The following is a 25,280-nucleotide window of genomic DNA, read 5'->3' as shown; positions in this document are numbered from 1 at the left end:
GAATGAGAAAGAGGAAAGAACCTAGTTACAGTCTACATCATAAGGCATTTATTTGGGGAAATGAAAGGTACATGCAGCAACAGAAATATTCAGAAGACACTCAAACATTTTCATGTGTGATCTGAATGCCTAAGAGGGAAGAGTGGAGTAATATAAAAAATCTTTTCTCAGTTTCTGGTGCAGGAGCTGAAATCTGGAGAACCAAATATGGTCTGGGAAAGTATACACTCCTCTCTGCTTGCATAACAGAGACTGCAAGAAAAAAACGAGATTACATCCCCAGTAATACCTCCCTACTATTCCTGCTAGTTCTATAAAAATAAGAGTAGGTCAAGTATTTGAGAGCTATTATGAAACTCCTCTACTCCTCCATATCAAAACCTCATAAACAAAGAAGTCTTCAAGGATCTGGTCTACCAGGCTTGTCTGCTTCATAAACTTCTGCCAGAAAAATTGCACCAGCTGGAAGTGGCAGCCGGGAATTAAACTCCATATAGCCAATTCAACTCTGAGAGAAGCAAAATTTTGATGCAGACAAATTATGCCAACAGGAAAAGCATTTGGGTTGGCTTTACTCATACCACAGATTCAAATAGTGATTTTTTTTCTGGCACAGAGATTTCTTCTGCTTTTTCAAGAAAGGACTATATTGGCCGAGCTGCAGTAACTTTTAGGTCAAAGTGGTTTAAAGAGCTCAAATACCAAAATTTTTCAAACTGTCTTGAAAGCCTGTTACAACAAAAGCAAAAAGTTAACTGTCTGTATTCTGATATGTCTCAAAGATCTTTTAAATAAGGTCTCCAAAGAACAGTAAAAATTGTTCCAAAGCTTGCTCTCTTTGCATGCACACATATACAAAGCAAGTAACCCATCAACCTCACAACATGGATCATACCGTCCAGATCACTTTGAAAAAACAATCCTGAAGAGAGACAGTTCTAAACACCGTCACCACAAAAGTCTAAAGAAGTTACAACAGTGTTCTGGATTGCAAGGCAGGATGTATTCTATTACCATCTGTATGGCAGTTGTCTAGGTGTTAAGTGGGCAATTTCCCCTTATCTCTCTCCCTGCGAGATCACAATCACTCCTCCCTCAGCAGGGGGCATCCCGTGATAAGAGGCTATTGAATGTCACTGCATGGCTGATAAGAACTGTAACATCCCATTGTGAGATGCTCCGCCCAGAGGGAGGAGCCGAGCATTGCTATCCAGATATAATCAGGAGATTCTGACACACCAGCACAGCTTCTCCACTGGATTCACCAGAGGAACAGCAGCTGCTTCTTCTTCCACGGATCTGCGGAGGAAGAATCACCCTTTTTCTACAGGACCCCCTGCTCCAACAGAACCACACCTGACACCTCAGGAGGACTGCAGCCACTTTTCCAACTGGACTGCTGCCAGCACCCTGACCAACAGGGTGTCAGGTTGAGTTCTGACTCTGTCATTTTAGTGTACTGCATTGTTTTTATTTTATCATTCTATGGTTTTTCCCCCCTTCCCTATTAAAGAACTGTTATTTCCTGCTCCCGTATTTTTTTTTTGCCTGAGAGCCCCTTAATTTAAAATTCATAGCAATTTGGAGGGGTGGGGAGGGTTTGCATTCTCCATTTCAGGGGAAGCTCCTGCCTTCTTTAGCAGGCACCTGTCTTATCCAAACCAAGACAGATTTTTGGCGCCCAACGTGGGGCTCGAGGGCAAATAAACAAAAAGGGAATAACAGTTCTTGAGTAATCTAATTTTTGTGTGGCTATACAAACCTCATCAAGTGACACCATGTGGTCCAGTTTACCCTGGTTTGGGTGGCACGTGATCATGGCTGTATTTCTCCCATTTGTAGGCCCTTATCTTAACATGGGTCCTATAACCAAGGCTACTGTGGCTATTATCCGGTTTGTTTTATGGGTGAATAAGGTGAGGAATTCATGGATTTTTAACTTCCTCTGGAAGGCAGGCACATGGATTCACAGCTATCACACCTTAACTATGTGTTTTTGGGGTTACTTTAATAATGGCACCTGCTGTAAGGAAATTACACCAGGGGAAATTTTCTCCCAACCCTTTAATCACCTCTTTGGGTCCACCCCACCAGTTTTTGAAGGGTTCAGATCCAATCTAAACATTAATGATATCATACAGTGGCTGGTGTTGCTGATAGGCCTGTTCTATTTAGCATTTAGAGAGAGAGAGAGACTAACCTGGATAACTACCCTGACACCTGCATCAGAACCTAACACGCCACCAGAGTCCAGGGATGCTGTTGCCCCAGAGCCTACTCCTACCCCACAGCCCGTGCCAGATGTGAACTACCCAGATTGGGTGGGGGGTCTGGTGAAGGAGATGCGTGAGATAGGCCAGATCCTGAAGGAGTACACTTCCCCAGCTGGTGCAGAGCCCTCCCCCTGCTTTGAAGAGAGAGAATCTAATAGTGCAGCAGCAGAACCCACAGATGTTACAACTGTCCAGGTTCCAGCTGAACTGCAGAGGCAGTCACAGCCAGCAGCAGTTGCCCCTGTAGAAACAAGGAGATCTAAAACAAAAGCAGAGCACCCAGATAGGGGAGGGCCCTCACAACCCACAGGGGAGCCAGAGGTTGCAATCATCACCGAGTCCCTGACTTACGAAAGTCTCCGTAATCTACACAAAGACATTGTACGACGGGGACGTGAGGCTTATACAACCTGGCTACTTCGGGTCTGGGACCTTATGGGTACAGGTGTACAACTGGATGGTGGTGAGGCAAGGAATCTGGGACCCTTAACTCAGGACTCCGGTATCAATCAGATTTTTGTAAGGGAGCCAGGGTCCCTTTCCCTCTGGGAGCGGCTTTTAACAAGTGTCAGAGAGAGATTTGTCCACAGGGAAAGAATGCAGGAGCAGCACCACAGAATGCGCTGGAAGACTCTTGAGGAAGGGATCCAACAGCTGAGGGAAGTGGCAGTATTGGAGGTACTCTTTGGGAGAGATGGACAGCATGATAATGACCCCGACCAGGTCAGGTGCACAGGGCAGATGCTGTGGAGTCTGGCAAATCTGGGGCCATCTCAATACACCACTTTCATTGCAACGATCAATGCTGATACCAACCGAGAGACAGTGGGTTCTGTGGCAAACAAACTTAGAAATTATGAAAGTATGATCAATGGCCCCATGCAAGCTCATGTCTCTGCCGTGGTCCAAGAACTCAGAGAGGAGATGAGGGAGATGAGGGAGGCGGTGAGAAGGAACAATTCCCATATTGCACCAGTGCGAGTCACAGGCCCCAGAGTTAGAGCCCAACATTTTCCACCTAGAGAGAGAGGGTACACCCCACGGGCTGACTTGTGGTTCTTTCTGAGGGACCATGGGGAAGACATGGGAAAGTGGGATGGAAAACCCACTTCAGTCCTGGCAGCAAGGGTGCGTCAACTCAAGGAGGGAAACACTAACCGAGAGAACTCCAGTAAAGTGAAGGTAGCCTCAACCTCCCATGACCGAGCTGCTGAGTATGATCCGTCAGATCCCCTTGAGGGTACCTCTACCATGTATGCCCAGGGAAGAAATAATAACCAGGGTTAGGGGGGCCCTGCCTCTAGCCAGGGAGAGGCACGGGAAAATCGGATTTTCTGGACGGTGTGGATCCGATGGCCTGGCACATCAGAACCACAAAGGTACGATGCTTTAGTGGATACTGGTGCACAGTGTACCCTGATACCATCGGGACATGTGGGGGCCGAACCTGTTTCCATTGCCGGGGTGACGGGGGGATCACAGCAATTGACCCTTTTGGAAGCTGAGATGAGCCTGACTGGGAAAGACTGGAAGAAACATCCTATTGTGACTGGCCCAGAGGCCCCATGTATTCTAGGCATAGACTTCCTCCGGAATGGCTATTACAAAGACCCAAAAGGACTCAGATGGGCTTTTGGCATAGCTGCTGTAGAGGCAGAGAACATTAAGCAGTTGAACACCTTGCCTGGACTGTCAGAAAACCCATCCGCAGTAGGACTCTTGAATGTGGAAGAGCAACGAGTGCCAATCGCCACCTCGACGGTGCACCGCCGGCAGTATCGGACGAATCGAGACGCCGTGATCCCCATCCACAAAATGATCCGTGAGCTGGAGAGCCAAGGGGTGGTCAGCAAGACTCACTCACCCTTTAACAGTCCCATCTGGCCTGTGCGCAAGTCTGACAAAGAATGGAGACTGACTGTGGACTATCGTGGCTTGAATGAAGTGACTCCACCACTGAGCGCTGCTGTGCCAGACATGCTGGAACTCCAGTACGAGCTGGAGTCCAAGGCAGCAAAGTGGTATGCCACCATTGACATTGCTAACGCGTTTTTCTCCATTCCTCTGGCAGCAGAGTGCAGGCCTCAGTTTGCTTTCACCTGGAGGGGCGTGCAGTACACCTGGAACCGACTGCCCCAGGGGTGGAAGCACAGCCCCACCATCTGCCATGGACTGATCCAGACTGCACTGGAAAAGGGTGAGGCCCCAGAACATCTGCAATACATCGATGACATCATTGTGTGGGGGAACACGGCAGTGGAAGTATTTGAGAAAGGAAAGAAAATCATCCAGATTCTGCTAGAAGCCGGTTGCGCCATCAAGAAGAACAAAGTCAAGGGACCTGCTCGAGAGATCCAGTTCCTGGGAGTAAAGTGGCAAGATGGACGGCGTCAGATTCCCATTGAGGTCATCAACAAGATCACAGCAATGTCTCCACCAACTAGCAAGAAGGAAACACAAGCTTTCCTGGGTGCCATAGGCTTTTGGAGGATGCACATTCCCGAGTACAGTCAGATCGTGAGCCCTCTTTACCTGGTCACCCGCAAGAAGAACGAGTTCCACTGGGGCCCTGAGCAGCAACAAGCTTTTGCCCAGATTAAGCAAGAAATTGCTCATGCTGTTGCCCTTGGCCCAGTCAGGATGGGACCAGAGGTAAAGAACGTACTCTACTCTGCAGCCGGGAACCATGGTTTGTCCTGGAGCCTTTGGCAGAAGGTGCCTGGGGAGACTCGAGGCCGACCACTGGGATTCTGGAGTCGAAGCTTCAGAGGGTCCGAAGCCAATTACACTCCCACAGAAAAGGAAATCTTGGCTGCCTACGAAGGAGTTCAAGCTGCCTCAGAGGTGATTGGCACGGAAGCACAACTCCTCCTGGCACCCCGACTACCGGTGCTGGGGTGGATGTTCAAAGGAAAGGCTCCCACCACCCACCATGCCACTGATGCTACATGGAGTAAATGGATTGCCCTCATCACACAGCGCACCCGTATTGGAAACCTGAATCGCCCTGGGATTTTAGAGATAATTACAAACTGGCCGGAAGGTGAAGATTTTGGTCTTTCTGATGAAGAGGAACAAGAGCAAGTAACACGTGCCGAAGAAGCTCCACCATACAACCAACTCCCAGCAGAGGAAACACGCTACGCTCTTTTCACTGACGGTTCCTGTCGCATCGTAGGGTTGAACCGGAAGTGGAAAGCAGCCGTATGGAGTCCCACACGACAGGTTGCTCAGGCTATCGAAGGAGAAGGTGGATCAAGTCAACTTGCTGAACTCAAAGCTGTTCAGCTAGCCCTGGACATTGCTGAGAGAGAGAAATGGCCAAGGCTCTATCTTTATACTGATTCGTGGATGGTAGCCAATGCTCTGTGGGGCTGGCTGGAAAGGTGGAAAAAGGCCAACTGGCAGCGTAAGGGAAAACCAATCTGGGCTGCTGAGGAATGGAAAGAAATTGCCGCTCGGTTGGAGAACCTACCTGTGAAAGTCCGCCACGTAGATGCCCACATCCCCAAGAGCCGGGCTAATGAGGAACATCGAAACAACGAACAGGTAGATCAGGCAGCAAAAATAGAGGTGTCGAAGATAGACTTAGATTGGCAACATAAGGGGGAGTTGTTCCTAGCTCGATGGGCCCACGATGCCTCAGGTCATCAAGGTAGAGATGCCACCTATAGGTGGGCACGAGACCGAGGAGTAGATTTAACCAAAGACAGTATTTCTCAGGTTATCCATGACTGTGAAACGTGTGCTGCCATCAAGCACGCCAAGAGAGTGAAGCCCCTGTGGTATGGTGGGCGGTGGTCCAAGTACAAGTATGGGGAGGCCTGGCAGATCGACTACATCACACTGCCCCAGACACGCCAAGGCAAGCGCTACGTGCTGACCATGGTGGAAGCCACCACGGGATGGTTGGAGACCCACCCTGTGCCTCACGCCACTGCCCGGAACACCATCCTGGGCCTGGAAAAGCAAGTGCTGTGGAGACATGGAACCCCTGAGAGAATTGAGTCGGACAATGGGACCCATTTCAAGAACGGCCTTATCAACACCTGGGCCAGGGAACATGGTATTGAATGGATATACCATATCCCCTACCATGCACCAGCTGCCGGGAAAGTTGAACGGTGCAATGGACTACTCAAGACTACCCTGAAGGCACTTGGTGGGGGGACTTTTAGAAATTGGGAGATGAACTTAGCAAAGGCCACCTGGATGGTCAACACCAGAGGGTCTATCAATCGAGCTGGTCCTGCCCAGTCTGAACCCCTGCACACTGTAGATGGAGATAAAGTCCCTGTTGTACACATGAAAGGTATTTTAGGAAAGACTGTTTGGATTACTCCCACCTCAGGCAAAGACAAACCCATCCGTGGAATTGTTTTTGCTCAAGGACCTGGTTACACTTGGTGGGTAATGCAGAAAGATGGAGAAAGCCGTTGTGTACCACAGGGAAACCTAGTCTTAAGTGAGAACTGTGTGTAAGGATTCATTGTGATGCAGATGGAAATAGAATAAGGGGTGGATTATGTTCTGGATTGCAAGGCAGGATGTATTCTATTACCATCTGTATGGCAGTTGTCTAGGTGTTAAGTGGGCAATTTCCCCTTATCTCTCTCCCTGCGAGATCACAATCACTCCTCCCTCAGCAGGGGGCATCCCGTGATAAGAGGCTATTGAATGTCACTGCATGGCTGATAAGAACTGTAACATCCCATTGTGAGATGCTCCGCCCAGAGGGAGGAGCCGAGCATTGCTATCCAGATATAATCAGGAGATTCTGACACACCAGCACAGCTTCTCCACTGGATTCACCAGAGGAACAGCAGCTGCTTCTTCTTCCACGGATCTGCGGAGGAAGAATCACCCTTTTTCTACAGGACCCCCTGCTCCAACAGAACCACACCTGACACCTCAGGAGGACTGCAGCCACTTTTCCAACTGGACTGCTGCCAGCACCCTGACCAACAGGGTGTCAGGTTGAGTTCTGACTCTGTCATTTTAGTGTACTGCATTGTTTTTATTTTATCATTCTATGGTTTTTCCCCCCTTCCCTATTAAAGAACTGTTATTTCCTGCTCCCGTATTTTTTTTTTGCCTGAGAGCCCCTTAATTTAAAATTCATAGCAATTTGGAGGGGTGGGGAGGGTTTGCATTCTCCATTTCAGGGGAAGCTCCTGCCTTCTTTAGCAGGCACCTGTCTTATCCAAACCAAGACAAACAGAAAGCTCTCCTAACTCTCCCAGGCAAACCAAAATCCAGAAGCAGCATGTTCCTCTAGTCCTTTTCTCCTTTAGGAAATAGTAGGATTTTTTTCTGCATATCAACAGAGAACAGATGGATGCAGGGAAACTGACAACTCCATAGAATTTTTAAGAGAAATGATCTCTGACTGGACTTGGACAGTAAGAGTTAAGCAACTGTCCTGGTTGTTCAGGCACCAGAGGTACTACTCTGAATGGTGAAATGGTAGCAAGGGGTTCTATTTATTAGCATGAGCTCTAAATTGAACCAATGGACAATGGGCCAGTAAGTTACTACCTGAGACAAATACATGAAGAATATGGCTTTTTAATGCTTTCTTGACCGGACATGAAAAGAGGGGTGGAGGAATATGACATAACCAAGAAAAACAACAATACAAGGAACAGCAAGCAAAAAGGTAGAAGGAAAAAAATATAATCAGAATCTGTTTCTTTAATCACTATAACCATCAACACATAACACTGTTTAAAAGGAAAGATTTTTACTTGAGCCCATAGTTTTCAATTGCAAAATATAGTATAATCCCTATTTCACATCATCAAACATACTGACAAGAGTGGGTGAGATGGGAAAAAACCAGAAGAAAGCAGGAGACCTAGAACCATGCAGCAGTCTTCAGCTTAAGCCAAAACAGATCCAAAAGTAAAATTCTATAATAACTAGAAGTTCTGTAAATATTATCTCAGCTTCTATTCAAAGCCTTAGAAATTTGAACAACAAAAGCTTTAAGGTGCAATATTAGCTTGTTCAATTCTTCAGACAAAAGCCATTCTTAAATACTGTCTAAAAACTGAAAAAACTGCTCTTAAACAAATATTTTATTTGTACTTTTTTTCTAACCTCATGTAGTTAATATTAGAAAAATTTCTAAGACTGTCTCCAGAATGACTCTGATTGAGCAGTGAGGTTGGACCAGATCACTGAAGTCTCTTCCAACCTCATCCATTCTGCAAACACACCCACACAAAATTAGATTTTGCAAAAACTTGTGGGTACTGCCTCCTCTCTTCCTCACAGTACTGTATCATCCAACACTATTATGCAAACTTACCTCTAGAAATATTTTGAAGATGAAAAAAGCCTAAAAATCTGCTTACAAAAAGCACCTCAGCAGTATCAATAATATATATATGTTAAAATTATATTAATAATGAAAAATCAAGCTATTCAAACTGCCTATGTGAATGTTATTTGGCCCCTTGTGTGAACACAGCACAGCCCATGATTACTTGATCACAGATATTTTACCCATGGGACACCTGCCTTATTCCCTGCATAAGCCTATGCCTTCCTCAAGAATGGAACACTGTCAAGAAATAAAAAGACTCCTTTACAGACTCACCTACTTTGGCTGCAGAATAGTGTTAGTACACTATTCTGCAGCTCACATAGGCCAGGACTGGCCATACATGCTCACTTCAGAAAGACCAATACTTAACTTATTTGATTTCAGATGTAGAAAGAAAGGAGCCAAGAAGTGACTCAGTGCCAGAGCATTTCTAATGGAAGCACAAGAAGCCCTTACAGATGTAACGCAAGGCTTTGCTTTCTGGGTGTCCTTTTTGATCAGCGCTAGAGCATTAATGAGGAGCTTTCTGCCCCCATGGATGTATAAAGTAGTAAAAAGGAGACACAAAGAAAAGAGCAGGTAAAGACTCAAAGTGAATTTTTATGCAGAAATGAAAGGATATGATTTCTGGCACATCTCTAAATTCTTTTATATAATTCCATTTTTGTCCCCTTCCAATTTCACCATGTGAAAATACCATAATTTGAAATCATACCCAAATCTACATCAGTCATCAAAAGAGTTTAAATATTTTAATCATCCACACTGCTACTTTGAGAAAAATGATTGGATGTCATGTTTTGTGGACTAGACCTTAGAAGGAAACAAGACACTTGGCTTGTGGCTTTCACAGATATGTGTTGATAGCTAAGGAATGGCAGGATTTAATGATCTTGGACTTCGTTCCACACATAAAAGGGAACTACATTCTAGGACAAAGTTTCCCAATATGCGGTCTGTAAAACATCAGATGGTGGTCCAAAAAATAATCATAAAAGTGTATTTTTAAAAACATACATTCCCACATATGTTAGCAAGAACATTATTATTAAGGAAATACAAAAAAATAAAAACATTCCAGGTTTAGCCTAACTAAATAGCACTATAAGGCATAAGAAAATGTGACATTTCACAAGATGATCCTTGCATTTTTTAAGGAAATTAAATGTTCTTGAAGTAACATATTCTCCTTTAACATTTAAGTTTGAAAACACTTTCTTCTGTTCTACTGAATTTCCTGAGTCCCCTCCAGGAAACTACATCCAGTATGTTCCTCTCCTCATCTTACTTCCTTAAGCTGTCAACCTGTTTTTTCCAGATCTCACTAGGGTTCCTCTATTATTGTTCTCTTTAGAGACACCCATTAAAGTCACCTACTGAAGCAATCCATCCATCCACTGTACAATTTTTGTCTATTTTCATTACAAATTCTGCCTCGGGTATTCTGCTTCATTCTAAATTTCAGTTACCATTGTTGGAACATCATTTATTTCACTTGTTTAGCTACAGGAATCTCCTTTCTTAGGACACTTGTTTTACCCATCACCTTTTTAAAATTATAGCCACCTAGTTCACACCCTGTCTCTACTCCCCAGGTTAAGATCCTGATAGAGATATCCAGCCCTTGTCTTTCACAGTCTTCTTTTCAGGACTAATTTTCGTTCCTTATGTCCTGGTATCTTTTCTGTTGTTACGTCTTAATACATACTCTGAATTGCTTAGTTTTCTAAGCCAGACAAAGAAGCAGCAATGAGTATGTTAAATCTTTATATCAGAACAGCTCGGAAAAGACAGCTAACAAAGAATACTGAAGACATACTAGGAGCTCGTAAGTACAATAATAGTAGCATACCTGAGATACTCTCCCTCAAAATCAGTATTTCTGCTCTCCTATTTCCAATATACCACTATTGTAAAATTCAAGAATGTAAAATAAAAAAGATAGTTAAAAATCTCAACAGCCATCTTTTTATTTCAAGCACATAACATTTAACTTGAAACACCATTTGCATGTGTTGCTCTGATGCTTCGTTCTTCATCAGTTTAAAAACTACAGGGTTTTTTCTGAGATGACTAAAACTTATAACTTCTTGATTTAAAACCAGATACAACCTTTAAATTAAATATGCTGATTAATACATATACATTTAACCTATTTATATGTATTACTAAGCACTGAATTGATTTTTCCCTTTTTTTTCCAAGACAATTATTTTCATAAGTCTTGTAAGTGCAAACTGTATCAGCATGAGAACAGGCTTACTAAAAGCCAGAAGAATTTTAAACTCAAGTAAAAGTGCTTAGGTACATTACATATTTTAAAATTGGAAAAACTACTTTGCATTAAAAACTAAACTAATTATTTGGGGCTATCAAGAATAACAACTACATAAATGATCAGAAAAATAAAATTTCAAAACTGATCTCTTTCTTGACAGTTATATTAATATATTAGAAAGAACAAACTGTTTTACTTCTGTTTTCTGTTTCAAATGGATGTAAATTAAATTTGAATAAAGTAAGAAATGGTTGAAACATTTTTAAATAAGAAGACTATTCACTTGATATTCATAAAAGATACTGCTGTATGAATTGATCTTGACATGTCAGCAAATTCTTTTTCCCAGCATCTGGTAGTTGAGAGCTCTTGCTTTTCTGAACACTTTGGCAAGATGCATGTACTGTTGGATGTGTGGGCTGGGGTGTGTGCTTTTTGTTTTGATTTGTTTTTAATTTGAGAACACATTCAGCCTGCAGTAACATGCATATTCATCATGAAATTTTAAGTTTATATATGTTTCTTTAATTAAAAGTTCAAGTTAATGCATTTAAAAGAAGGTTTGATACAGCTTTCTACAAAGCCTCCTTCTATGGTTTCAAATTATTTGCACCTTATTCTGACATACTTGCAAGAGTTTCTAGATCAATTAAATGATTTTTCACTATCACAGTTTAACTCATATATTTTGAAATACTTTATGACACAGAAAGAATAAACCCAATATTTGATTTGTGTTAGCATTTGAGGAAAATAATTTTAAGATGTTTTGTTTGTTACTGAGATTAACATATGAAAAAGACATGTTTCCTTGGAATCTGGGCCTTTTTTTTTTTTTTTTTTTTTTTTTTTTTTTTTTTTTTTTTTTCCTTTTAGTGCAATAAGAGAATACAGATTTCCAGCTTTTTAGGAAAATTAAGTTTGCATACCAGCACAGAATATCCCCGGGACTTCACTCCGGAATACAACAGTTCGTACTTTCTTATCAGATTTCAAAGCATCCACAGCTTTTGACATCTACAGAGAAAAGGAGGAAGGGGAATCACCAAACACTTTTTAAAGTGCTTCATTCCAATACTTCACTTTTATAGTAAAAAATATTCTTTTCACTTACCATTTTTACAAGATTTTTGCTAAGTGCATTCTTGGCATGAGATCTGTTTAATCCAAGCACCACAATTCCTGGAGAGGAAGAAAGATCACATCATTGTTACAATGGAGTGAAATAACTATCATCTATGTAAATTACTATTATTTTGAAATTATATAAAAGGCATTGAGGACTGAAAAAAAAATGCTAGTGTAATCACTACTGGGTTTCTGAAAGAAAATAAAATTATTTATTCTTTTCAATACTCAACAGAAATTACACTTACTTTAAGAACAAAAATAGGGCCCTAACATCATCATGTGGAAACAGTGCTTACAAAGGTTGAATGTAGAACTACACAACTGCATGCACAAATTTCATGTTTGTGCATGAAGTGCTGACATGCCATCAGGAAAGATGCTTAATTGTAAAGCACATAGTTCCATATTTAGAGAGACTATCTCCAGAGTCTTTTTAAAGCATGAAGTGCTATCAGAGCTAAGACCAGCAACTCCGATACAGGTAAAAGGAAGTCAAAAACATAGAAAGAATGCCACCAATGGGAAAAATTGGTATTTTTGTTTAAAAGGAACAAAATCAAACAAAAAATTTTCCCTGAAACACAAAAATCAAGCTCAATGCTTGGTACATCACTCCAAAGACACATTCACAGCTCCCTTAGTCCAGTTACGGATCAAGTGTCTGACTTATTACCTGTGCATTGGTTTGAATGTTGCAGCAGAAACAAAAATTTTCTTTATTATGACCCCCTCACCTTAACAAGCATGAATATCAAAGAGGAAAATTCTGAAAAGTCTATTTTGGCAATGCCTAAGTTTACCACAATTATAGCAATCTTTTAGACAATTACTGCCTGAACCCACAGAACTGCCTGAGTTCAAAACACCAGCACACAGTCCTGATCCTGCCCAGATAACATTTTATCAGTCAGGACCTTTTATGCAGAAAATGCAAGGATAAGGGGGAAGAAAGGATTAGAGCAGGACCAGGAATGAAAGGCAGAAAGGAAGCTCCGTCTCAAACAAAAATGCCCACAGTATTGCCACCAACCTATGATATGAAAAAACAGAATTCCAGGAACTCAGTGTTTGCCCAGGTGATTACTACTTCACCACTCAGCTTTGAATGTACAATCTATACATAATTATGCTCTTGAATCTTTCCTTGTCATCTCAGCGCATACTGCTTCTTCTATTTCTGGAAAACCTGTCCTCCCTTAGGACTGACCCATTAGTGTCTGAGCTCTCTTCCTCTCCTTCCATGTGTATGTTGCACACACATGCAGACAAGACAAGATTTAAAAGAGCTCCTGCTCCTTCTGCAGTTACCAATTTGAAGACAAAGTCTTCCATTTGTCAGCTACCACTGTCAAGATTCAAATCAAAATAGTGTCAAATGCAGTAATAAAGCACACACACCTTTCTTGCTCTTAAGGTACAGTCAATTGTTAAGTATAGATACCTCCTAAAAGGGGAGTGGAGCCAGGTCAACCCAAATGACCTTCATTCCTTTGTTCTACAAGCCTGAATTCGCACACTTATTACCTATGGCTGGAGATACTCATACAGGACCACCTGCAAAGGTTGTTTGTCAGCACTTGCATAGGAATCTGTTTACATTCTGTTAAACAAAAAAGAGTGGTGCTGTAGCACTTTTCTTCAGCTGTTACAACTTCTTCTCCAGGAGGAGGATCACTCCAAATTCAAATATTCCATATGTTCAACACAAGTAGATTCGGCAAAAGCATCATCCCATTAAAGCGACAAAAAGACCCTTCACCCCGACTTCACTTTGATTTTCAGGCACTACAAATCCCATGCTTGAATAAACTAGAGACGCTATTACCCCAAACCATACTTCAGTCAGGAAATAGCATCCTTTTCAAAAGCATGTTACACTTAATGGCAATAACACTTAATGACACAAATTTTTTCTTCTCCTCACTGGAGCCGAAAGACTGCTACTCCACCACCAACAATAGTGTATTCAGAAGGAAGCTCCACTTAACACTAAAGCACTTTAAAGATTTTTTCCTACAAAGGAATTATCCTTGAAGACAAATCATACACATCAATTTTTGCTTAGCAGTGTCGTATCAAGTCTTAAAACTACCACTTCTGCTTCCTTCTACAGAAGTAAAAGCTAAAGATGGCACCCACCCATTTGTTTTCATTTAAGTATGAAAAAAATATGAAGCAAGAATTGCAAGAGGAAAAGTATAAAAGGTATTGCAGAGATATATATACAAAAGACATGCCTTACAATCACATTTGAATCGTTATTGTTCTGATATGCAATTATTACAAGATATGAGCATCCTGAAGATGGAAGGGACCTTGAAGATCATTTAGTTCCAAGCCTCCCGCCAGGACACCTTGCACTAGACCAGGTTGTCCAGACACCCATCCAATACCGCCTTGAACACCTCCAGGGATGGGGTATCCACAGATTCTCTGGGCAATCACTTTCAGTCCCTAAAAGTAAAGAATTTCTTCCGCATATGTAAACTAAACCTGCTCTCTTTCAGTTTAAAGTCCCTCTCTATATTTCTTACAGACTCCTTTCAGAAAATGGAATGTCACAGTAGGCCATCCCAAAGGATGAGCAGTTCCAATTCCCTCAGACTTTTTTCACAGGAAAGGTGAATCATATTCATCTAATCATATTCATGGCTCTGCTGGACTCTGACAGTTCCATGTCCTCCCTGTGCTGGGACCCCAGAGCTGGATGCAGGGTTCCAGGTGGGCTCTGACCAGAGCAGAGCAGAGGGGCAGAATCCCCTCCCTGGCCCTGCTGGCCACGCTGCTTTGAATGCAGCCCAGGACACGTTTGGCTTTCTGGGCTGGAAGTGCCCATGGCTGGGTCATGTCCAGCCTCTCACCCACCAGCAGCCCCAAGTCCTTCTCACAGGGCTGCTCTCCATCTGTTCATCTCCAGCCTGTGCTGATAGCAGGGGTTACTCTGACCCAGTGGTGTAGCACCTTGCACTTGGTCTTTTTAAATTTCACGAGATTCCCATGGACCCACTTCCCAAGTTTGTCCAGGTCTGTCTGGATAGCATCCCATCCATCAGGTGTGTCAACTGCACCACTCAGCTTGATATCACCTAAAAATTTGCTGAAGGTGAACTCAATCCCCTCATCTATGTCATCAATGAAGATACTAAATCACAGTGGTCCCAGTATAGACCCCTGAGTCACACTGCTTGTCACTGACATCCATCAGAACCCTGAGCCATTGACCATTACACTCTGGATGCCACCATCCAACCAACTTCTCATCCATCCATCAAACAGTCCGTCCATCCATCCATCCATCCATCCATCCATCCATCCATCCATCCATCCATCCATCCATCTCTCTCCACTTCAGAAAAAAGGGTGTTGTGGGGAACTCTGCAAAAGGCTTTCCAGAAGTCCAGATAAATGAAATCTGTAGCCTTCCCTTGACCACTGATGGAGTGAACTCCGTCATTCAAGGCCACTGAGTTGGTCAGGTAGGACATGCCCTTGGTGAAGCCATTCTGGGTGTCTTGAATCACCTCCCTGTCCACCATGTGCCTCAGCCCAGCTTCTAGAAGGATCTGTTCCTCACAGAGGGGAGGCACAGAGATGAGGCTCATGGGTCCCTGAAATTCCCAGACTTCAGCTTTCTGTCCCTTTTAAAGATGGGTACAGTGTTTCCCCTTTTCCAGCCATGGGGGACTTGACCTGAGGGCGGGACTGTTCAATAATACATGTTACATTGTCATCTGAAGCATTTAATCAGGTTCATTCTCCCTAAAGCACGCGCGCGCACACACACACACACACACGCACACGCACACGCACAAATATATATGTGCTTTCCAGAATCCTTTAAAATAAACTGTTTGAAAACACTGCTTGTAAAAGAAAATATATTAAAAAGTAATCATTAATAAATAGAAGTAGAAATTAGTAGTAGTAGCAGTAGTAGTCTTTGCTTTGTTGGTGTATGGTATCAAAAACGTGACAGACCTACTAAGAAGGAATAAGCATTCACACAATGATAAACCAAATATTAATGTCACAGTTTTTCCTTGGAGTCATCCCCACATTATTTCTGGGACACACTTCAGCACATTATGTGCATCCATTAAAAATACATCTGCATACTGAAAACTAACTTCATCTTAACTGGCTAGGATTTCCAAGAGACAATGATTTCCAGTGATGTCTAATATAAGCATCAATATTCCTGTATACTACTTTCCTAGCCAACCGTTAGAGGCAAAGCATACATATATGTTCTCTACTTACAAGTTGCCCCTGTCAAAAGAGAAAGCTGCTTGTGGTATAATTATCAGTGTTTAAGAGAAAAAGGAATTGAAACTTATAGAAGTTATTTGATAAAAATGAAAGTTATATTATAAAATGAAAGCATAGTAAAAGCAAGAACTGCCTTTCACTGAAATAAAGACACATACATCTCTGGAAGATAGTTTGAAAATATCCGTGAATTCCCAGAAACATCCTGGTTTCAAAGCATACACTAAATTTAATACTTGAATAAATTGAAGAGATTAGATCCTGTTTTAACTACTGTTTATATCAGCACACAGGAGATCTTACTTTTAATAATGATTTTCATCTCTTTTATCTTGCACATTTTAGAGACCAAATAATTCTGTGTTTGGTAGAAACACATTTAAATGGTTACTTAAAAATTAATCTTGTCTTAAAACCAATATTAGACATTTTGCCAGAGTTTGAAAGATTCACTATATCTGCATACAAAGTACTTGCAGAATTCTTTATTTGTATTTATTTTATTATTTATTTGCATTAAATACACACAGATCATTTTCCATAATTAAAAAAATATTTTTAAAGTCTGATTTATGCTTTGTAAAATGGAAGAGGGATCAAAGTAAGTTATTTTTAAGCTTGTTTCACTTAACTACTCAGATACACCAAGGCAGACAAGTGGACTTAAATGTTGATTAATCCTAACTAGTTTCTCAACTACTCAGATACACCAAGGCAGACAAGTGGACTTAAATGTTGATTATTCCTAACTAGTTTCTCAACCCATACAGGAACATATGCTGAAAATATCATGCACATTTCTGGTGGCTTTCATTAATCATCTTATCAAGAGGTATTTAAATGAAAAATCATACAGATATGTACTAATCAGCACTTTTTAAAAGCACCAAAGCACTCTTAAAAATACCCTATCTGAGCCTGTTTCACCTCTAAATTCTGATCTAACGCTTTTCCACACTTCTTAAGTTAGTAGATCTCACCTGCTCAGCCCTGCTTTAAACACGACAAAGGAACAGGAAGTTTTTCCAATTTATCAGCTAGCTATCAGTTTCCAACATCTGAGCAAACAACTTCAACCAAAACTGTATTTGTTTTTGCCCATTCCATGTACATTAAAATTCCAAGTGATGAAGACCAAAAGCTGTCTTAGTCTAAACTGAACCAAAACCAGCTGGGAAATTTGACCATAAGGAGTCATTCTAGTGTAAAATCTAAATTTTAAAAATATTTATATCATATTCCAGCAAGTGACACCGCCACAATGGAGTCAAGACTAAAAAGATATTTCTACCATTTGCACCTATAACTTAAAAATCCAAAGCACTAGGATCATTTAAATTTGTAATGGGATCACTAATGCAATTTGGCTAAGTTATGAAATGTCAATAGCTGCAACACATTTCAGCCCTAGGGATGATCAAATAGAATCTCAAAGTAAAAGACATATACTTCATTTAAAAAAACTAATACACTGACAGTCATCTTTACTCACAGAAAACTGACGCTAAGAGCTTCACAAGTTGCAATATAGGCAGAATATACAGGTATTTTTCAATCACATTCTTCAAAAATCTCACATCTTTTGTATTCTAGTTCTGATCAAATTTCAAATTTGGAAGCTGGAAAGCCTTGAGATAAAATTTCTAATAACTAACCTTTGCAAACATAGTCTCATTTTACTTCATGTTTAACAACTTCTCAGGACGTGGGGTATGCAAATCACATGGAAGTGATATGAAGCAGAACAGTTTGCTACTTTGCCAATAGGCAAAGATTTGTCTAGTGCTGCAAGACATGTGCCTGTACGTAAGGCAGGTACAGCCAGTTTTCCTTCCTCCCCAGTATTCACAGTCCTCTCTGAGCAACATGGAACTGCTAGGCACATGCAAGAGCACAACCACAGCATCAACAAGCATGCATGTGCCATAAAAGGTAGTCAGAGAGCAGGGTCTGAGCATGTGTGAAGTCAATAAGTAAGTAATGGCATAGTGTGAAAAGGGCACGGAGGCACCAGAGTACCACGTGAGAAAGTCAAAGACACAAAATAGTAGATTTTGTGGAAGAAAAGAGCAAGAAAGACCACAGGGGTGTTTACAGAGCTGGTGTCCTCATTAGGCAGAGATATTACATGCTGTAAACAGATAAATATAGATGAACTTGGTATACAAGGTGAGGAGGAGGGTGTGTGCTAGCACCTCAGGGAGGAAGCAGAGCCATGTTTCTTTTGTAGAAATGTTGCCTGCTCTTTGTGCTGCTGAAGAAGGCATATGAAGTTAATGTCTCCTTCTGGCCTATTTCTATATCTTTGTTCTTATCTTTTTCTAACAAAGAGTGTTTGTTTCTATGTCCTTCTGAAAGACCAAAAAAAATTCATTCCACTTAAGAGAATTCATTAATTAAAAATACACTGATTGAATCCTTCCTTATGATATCAACAGCTGCTTTAACATTACAAATACTATCTTCAAGTTTTGGGGCTCTAGGCTACATATTCAGTATGAAACACTTTCATAACATTACAAAAACAATGATTCCTAGCTGATTCAAAAGCTGGAACACACTGCCTAATTCTATGTTTGTTGTAAAATAGAAATAAAAATTGATTACTATGTAAGACTGTGATATTTTCTACCACGTCTTGGTAAAGCACAAAATAAGCAAGGAAAAACTCTCTTCTAACAATTTACAAACTCTTATTTGCTCCTGTCTGGTCTCTTCCTTAACTTAAGACAATAAAAAAAAAAATCTGCATAGATATTTTAAACTAATTCCAAGTTCCACAGTCAGCTGGAAAAACTGGACTAAAGTAGTACATTTTAAAGGAAGTGGAAAGAGTTGGGAACAGAACTACAAGACAGTAGATAATTTCACGGTCAGATTATATCATCTTTACTATCAATCTTAAATAATGACAAAAACCTGCCCTCAGATGAAAGCACAGCACCAGTTTTCCCTTGAAAAAGAAAGAATAATCTTCTAAGCTCATACTAAAATTCAAAGTTTTAAAGTTACCTCTCTGTATATGTATACATATTTACGTACAGGCAACTCAACTCACAGGCATTTGCCTTAATTGGCAGCAGGTGTGAAATAGCTGAGTTACGTCTCAAAGACGTAAACTAAACTGTACATCTCAACACAGGGTGGTTCCAAGATATATCTTCCATATATCTTCCGTATATCTTCCAAAGAGATTCACGTGCTGCAGATACCAAAACCCTACACTATGGCCCTCTCTGTAAAAGCAGGCATAACACCATGGCTAGAGAAATCAATCCTCAGGAACAGAGTTTGCACTTACTTCTCCACCATTCCTAGCCCTGCTGCATCCACAGGGGAAGGAAGTGGAACACTTCCAAAATCCAGAGAGTACCACATCAGAAGAGGAAATACAAAGTATCTGTGCTGTGATGCACTGGCTGCACACCACTAAGGAGCACAGATTTTCTTTCTTTTTTAAGGTGAGTTAAAATAAGACTCTTGGTATAGTTGAGGAAAAAAAAGTGAGTAGTAGTTGACAACACTAAAAGCAAGGAGGAGGATGAGATGATTATTAGGAGAATGGCATGAGATGAGAGAATACTGAAGCCATACCTTCCACCACAGAAAACATGGATATCGGTTTTATGCCCACTCTGCCCCCTGCACACAAGCACAAAACTGATGTATAAAGCAGCATGACTCTAGACATTTGCTGCTAAACTTCATTTTCTCACAATTAGAGTGGCAAACAGATGCCAGTTCACAGAGGTGTACCTCACAAACACAGTACATATGCTGCAGTATTCTGGAAAAGAACAGTGATGCTGTTGACACACCTCAAGGACAAGATGACATCCATAGCAACCTAGACAGGCTCATGAAGCGGGCCCATGGGAATCTCATGAGGTTTAACAAGATCAAGTGCAAGGTGCTTCAATTGGGTCAGGAAAATCCCCAGTATCAACACAGGCTGGGGGATGAACAGATGGAGAGCAGCCCTGTGAGAAGGACTTGGGGCTGCTGGTGGGTGAGAGGCTGGACATGACCCAGCCATGGGCACTCCCATCCCAGAAAGCCAAACGTGTCCTGGGCTGCATTCAAAGCAGCGTGGCCAGCAGGGCCAGGGAGGAGATTCTGTCCCTCTGCTCTGCTCTGGTCAGAGCCCACCTGGAACCCTGCATCCAGCTCTGGGGTCCCAGCATGGGGAAGGACATGGACCTGTTGGAGAGAGTCCAGAGGAGGCCACCAAGATGATAAGAATGGGACACCTCTCCTGTAAAGAAAGGCTGACAGAATTGGAACTGTTCAGTCTAGAAATGAGAAGGCCTTGAAGTAACGTAGTCACAGCCTTCCAGTACCTGAAGGGAATCTACATGAAAGATGAGGAAAGACTACAAGGGCATGTAGCAACAGGACAAGGTGTAATTGGTTCAAATTGAAAGAAAATAGGTCTAGATTAGTTAATAGGAGGGAAATCTTTACTGGGAGGGTGGTGAGGCACTGGTATAGGTTGCCCACCGAAGCTGTGGATGCCCCATTCCTGGAGGTGTTCAAGGCCCGGCTGGATGGGGCTCTAAGCACATCCTGTCTACTACGAGGTGTCCCTGCCCATGGCGGTGAAGTTAGAACCAGATACTATTCAAGGTTCTTTCTAACCCGAACCGTTCTACGATGCAGTGAAGAACCAAGAAGGACACAGTTCTGACACCGCCATGCCGGCAGTTCCCAGCACCCTGCGACGCAACCCCGGCCGCGGTGACAAGGAGAAGGAGAAGCCGCGGTCTCTTCCCGCCCCTCGCCGCGGGGCAGCTCCCCCAGGGCCGCCCTCTCTCTGCCCTGCAGGGGTCACCCCGGCCAGGCCGGGACAGCAGGTGCAGAGCCGCCTTTCCTTCGTTACCTTTGTGCTCATCATCCAGGTACCGGACGCGCAGCTCCTCCTCTTCCTTCGCCTGAGAGCCGTAGCTCCTCCCGGCCGAGGGGACACTGGCGGCGGCGACGCCTCCGCGCAGCGGGGGCGCGCGGTGGCCGGTTCGGCCGAGGGCGGCGGAGGTCGCGGCGGCTGCGACTGCGAGCCTGAGCCGGGCGCGCAAGAGGCCGAGCCCGCCCAGCGCCGCCGCCGCCGCCATCGCTGCTGCCGGCGCCGCCTCAGCCTCTCGCGGCCCCGGCCCCGGTCCCGCCGCCCACGTGACCGGCTGCGGCACGCACAGGGCGCCGCTCCCCCCTCCCCTTCCCGCGCCGCCGCCGCCCGGGGCCGCGGGGAGGGGGCGGCTCGGCCCGGCCGGTCCCGGCTCCTGCGCCGGCCCCATCCCGGCTCGTCAGTCAGGAGAGATCTGAAACTTGACAGAAAACCAGCTCCATCCTGGCCGCGTCAAAAACAGCGTGGGCAGAGGGGTGGTATCCTGCCCCTCTGCTCCGCCCTGGTCAGACCCCACCTGGAACACTGCGTCCAGCTCTGGGGTCCCCAAGAGAAGAAAGACAGGAAACTGATGAAGTCCAGAGGAGGCCAGGAAGGTGATAATTGGTCTGGAACACCTCCTCTACAAAGGAGTTGTGGCTGGTGAAGCCTGGTGAAGAGATGGAGAAGAGAAGGCTGTGTGGACACCCCATAGCAACCTTCTGAAAGGAAGTTCATCAGGATCTGTAGTGGTAGGACAAGCAGTAATGGGTACGAATGAAGAGAGGAAATTTAAATGAGATTTTGGGAAGAAATCTTTCACTGTGACACTGGATGAGACGCTGGAGTAGGTTGCCCAAAGAAGCTGTGGGTGCCTCATCCCTCGCAGCATTGAAATTAATTAAGGCCTTGAGCAACATGGTCTACTGGGACATTTCTCTGCCTATGGCATGGGAAGGGGGTTGGGACAGGATGATTACTTTAAAGTCCATTCCAACCTCTTGACATTCTGTGTTTCTGTGATTCTCACACAGTCCTTGAAATATGTAAGTGCATAGACAAATTTCTCATCAGTAGAAGCAGATGTTTAGTTTCATCAGGGTTATACCCATGATACGGCTGGAAGTTGTGCAGCATGTTTATTTGCAGTGAACTTGAGACCATCCCACCTTAAAGGCAACGTGCTCTGGCTCTGTTGTGCTGTGTGTGGTGGCACAAGAATGAGCAGTCATGGACTCTGCAGGACTTGCTTCTTCCCCCACCTCAGCCATGGCATCAGCACTGAACAAAGCAAGAAACTATGGTCAATAACAGAAACCAGGTAGCACATGGTTCTGTAGGCTGCAATGAAAGACTGCTTGGATTGGCCAAAGCTCCTGTTTGGGCCTCTCAGAATTACCATTGTGTTGCAAAACTAAGGATCAAATAAATACGGCTTGGTGTTTAGAGTTGAGTTTAGGTCTCTAAGCAACGCTGCCAGGGTGTCTGCCTTGCCCTCCATGCACACCAGCAGACATACCAGCATGAAACAAGTCAAACAATAAAAGCAGTAACAATGGAGGTAGGAGGTAATTGCTATGTTTTCTTGCAAATTCACATGATTTAAGACTGCTATGACCTGTTTCAAAATGGTTGAAATGTCAGCAATCCATGTGTTAATACCATAACAATTTAGTTGAGCCAGAACATGCATTATATATAAAAGAAGTTGACTTGTTTCCTTACACAGGACCTAGCAAAGGTTGTTATAATGGTAGTTAATGCAGGTCAGTAAAGAGGCTCTTAAAAGCTGTGGAGTTTGTCTTCTTCAAGTTTATTTCCTTCAAATTAGGCCTTGAGAAGTGAAAACATGCCTTTGAGTCACCCCCTGCCATTTTCATAATTCAGTGTTACTTAATCAGGGGAATAAAGCTGTACTGCTTCTGAGCAGAGGCTCAGATGGAGCCATTTTGGTGCTTGTTTTGGAGAACTAGCTACTGCATTCCTTCATGCAGTTGCTCAGCAGCTCCTCCATGCCTTCCTTCTGGAGAAGCAAAAGTCTTAAAATAATGTCCTGTTTGTTTGTGTGGAGCACCATGAAGGGCAAATGTGCATGTGGGGGGAGGAATAGGAGGGCTATCACCTTGCATTTATTATGTTTTACTATTTAAACAGGGTGATAGCTTGTGATTCACAGCCCTTTCCAGTAGAGCCCGCAGTATGCCAAAGACTTCCAGTAGAAAGAAATAAAAAAAATTTGTTTGCAGTTGAAGAACATTTTAGTTTATGAGAAGGAATTTTGAAACATCATATCGAATTACATCAATAGAAACAGAGAGACAGCACTATTCTAAAAGATGCAGAAGATAAAAAGGCACTAAAAGCAGAACTAAATTCACTGCCACGTCGTAATGTTGTCTTGAAGCTGAAGGCAGACATTTAGTCATATGCAGTGGCTCCCAGACTGAAGAACTAGTGAACACATTTTTGAGCAAAGGTCAATAAGTGCAATCAAGCCAACAGATTCATCTCTGTTGTAGAAACACCCAGTCATTTTTAAGACAAAGAATTTTGGAAATGCAATTTTCTTTTACATGCCACTGTCTGATTTTACTTTCTTTGTGTAAGCAGTGAAAATAAAATTTAATTTCTGTTTATTTTTTCTCTAATAATGTGTAAAACTGCATGATATGATATGCATATATGTGTGGTTTATTGCAGTCATTTAATACTATGCTGCATTTTGTAATACTGTGTGCTCTCCTCCCATTCCCTGACATGCAAGCATAAGTGAGGACTCGGAGATTTCCATATTCTCTTGTTCCCTGATTTTTTCACTGTAGTTTACTTCTAAAACACAGCTTTGGGGTCATAGCAGTACAGGAAAGGTAAAGTATGTTGACATGGAGATTATTATTTAAGGATATATCCTAATTTTAAAAAATGGAACAGCTGGAAAACAGTTGTAAGTAACCACCTAAATAACATATCACTGTTGGTAGCCTGATTGCTGCTACACACAAATATCCAAGTATTGATACTTGGTGATGGGTGAAATATATTGATTATAATAAATCTAGATTCACCATCCCTTATGTCCAGAGAAGCAGTGAATAAAAGTAGAACCAGTGTAGATGGAGACTAGCTCATCAAATTCTCTGTACTCAGCTGCAACTTCTACTGCAGTCCCTCAGTTATCGTCTAATCCAAGGGGAAAAACTTGAAGGTCCTTCACCCAATTATTGTTACATTTGAAGTTGCCTTGGAAAGCTTATTTACACCACATACAGGTTCTTACAGTGTACAGGACTGAAACTGGCAGGTGAAATGTGCAGCCCCTTTTGTAGCTTGATTATGGCCTTTGATATATAATCTGGAGGGGGGTGGTTGGGGCTTGGAGTCAGGACAGTACTGTTGCAATTTACACAGCACAGGAGAGAGGTACAGAAATTGGGTGGTACAGAAATTTATGTGGTTTGTGGAGAGAAGTTTCTTCATAATATTATTCTGCATGTGTTGGTGCATGGCACCTGCCATGGTTCATTTTCTGGAGGAGCAATCTCGCTGTTAATTAGGTATGACAGAAGCATGTGGTCTCTAAACTTCAGATCTACATTAAGTGCCTAAAACCAAAGAGTGTGAAACTACTTGTAGATGTTCAGTTGGGGATCTGGTTCTATTAAAAATGCTAATTAATTATTTGAAATGAGACAGAAAAATAATTCCATGTATAATTATAAAATATGCAGCTTTAATGTGAACAATGAAAGGGTTCAGACAGTATGTACAATGAAGCAGGAATATGGGAAAGAAATCTCACCTAGTTCTAAGTTGTTCTGGTTTCCTTACATTGATGCATGTAGATGAGGTGTAACAAATGCTTTCATTTTCTCTGGATGAGAATAGCAGTGTCAATGGGTAAAGTAAAAAGGAAGCACTTTTTAGGGGAAAAATGTAGCACCCAATTTTGACTTTTCAAACTAAGTCCTTTGAGTGTCTTGCAAATTGAAAAGTAATTGTGTCTGTAAAGGGACTGTGATATTTGAGAGTGAGATCCATCAGCTATCCGTCTTCTAAAGTTGGTTTGCAAAGGTTGTTTCAATTTCACACCACCCACCAGAAGCATTTGTCTCTTCTAGTTTT

At 42.5% G+C, this 25,280-nt stretch overlaps 1 protein-coding gene across 6 annotated transcripts in view; it reads right to left on the bottom strand.

The window, feature by feature from the left end:
• AUH (AU RNA binding methylglutaconyl-CoA hydratase) overlaps positions 1-21,405 on the bottom strand; it is a 119,674-nt gene extending 98,269 nt beyond the window's left edge. For all 6 annotated transcript variants that reach the window (XM_059873280.1, XM_059873279.1, XM_059873282.1 and 3 more), the window contains exons 1-3: positions 21,162-21,405; positions 11,997-12,064; positions 11,812-11,899 (exon numbers count right to left, since the gene is read on the bottom strand). In XM_059873280.1, coding sequence (XP_059729263.1) covers positions 11,812-11,899; positions 11,997-12,064; positions 21,162-21,390 — 385 coding nt within the window. In that variant the 5' untranslated portion in view covers positions 21,391-21,405. The remainder of the gene's footprint in view (positions 1-11,811; positions 11,900-11,996; positions 12,065-21,161) is intronic.
• Positions 21,406-25,280: the final 3,875 nt, after the last annotated feature.

Source organism: Haemorhous mexicanus, chromosome Z, assembly GCF_027477595.1.
Source record: "Haemorhous mexicanus isolate bHaeMex1 chromosome Z, bHaeMex1.pri, whole genome shotgun sequence".
NCBI lineage: Eukaryota > Metazoa > Chordata > Aves > Passeriformes > Fringillidae > Haemorhous > Haemorhous mexicanus.
The sequence above is the reverse complement of the archived record's forward strand: the minus strand, read 5'-3'. Positions and strand labels throughout refer to the sequence as shown.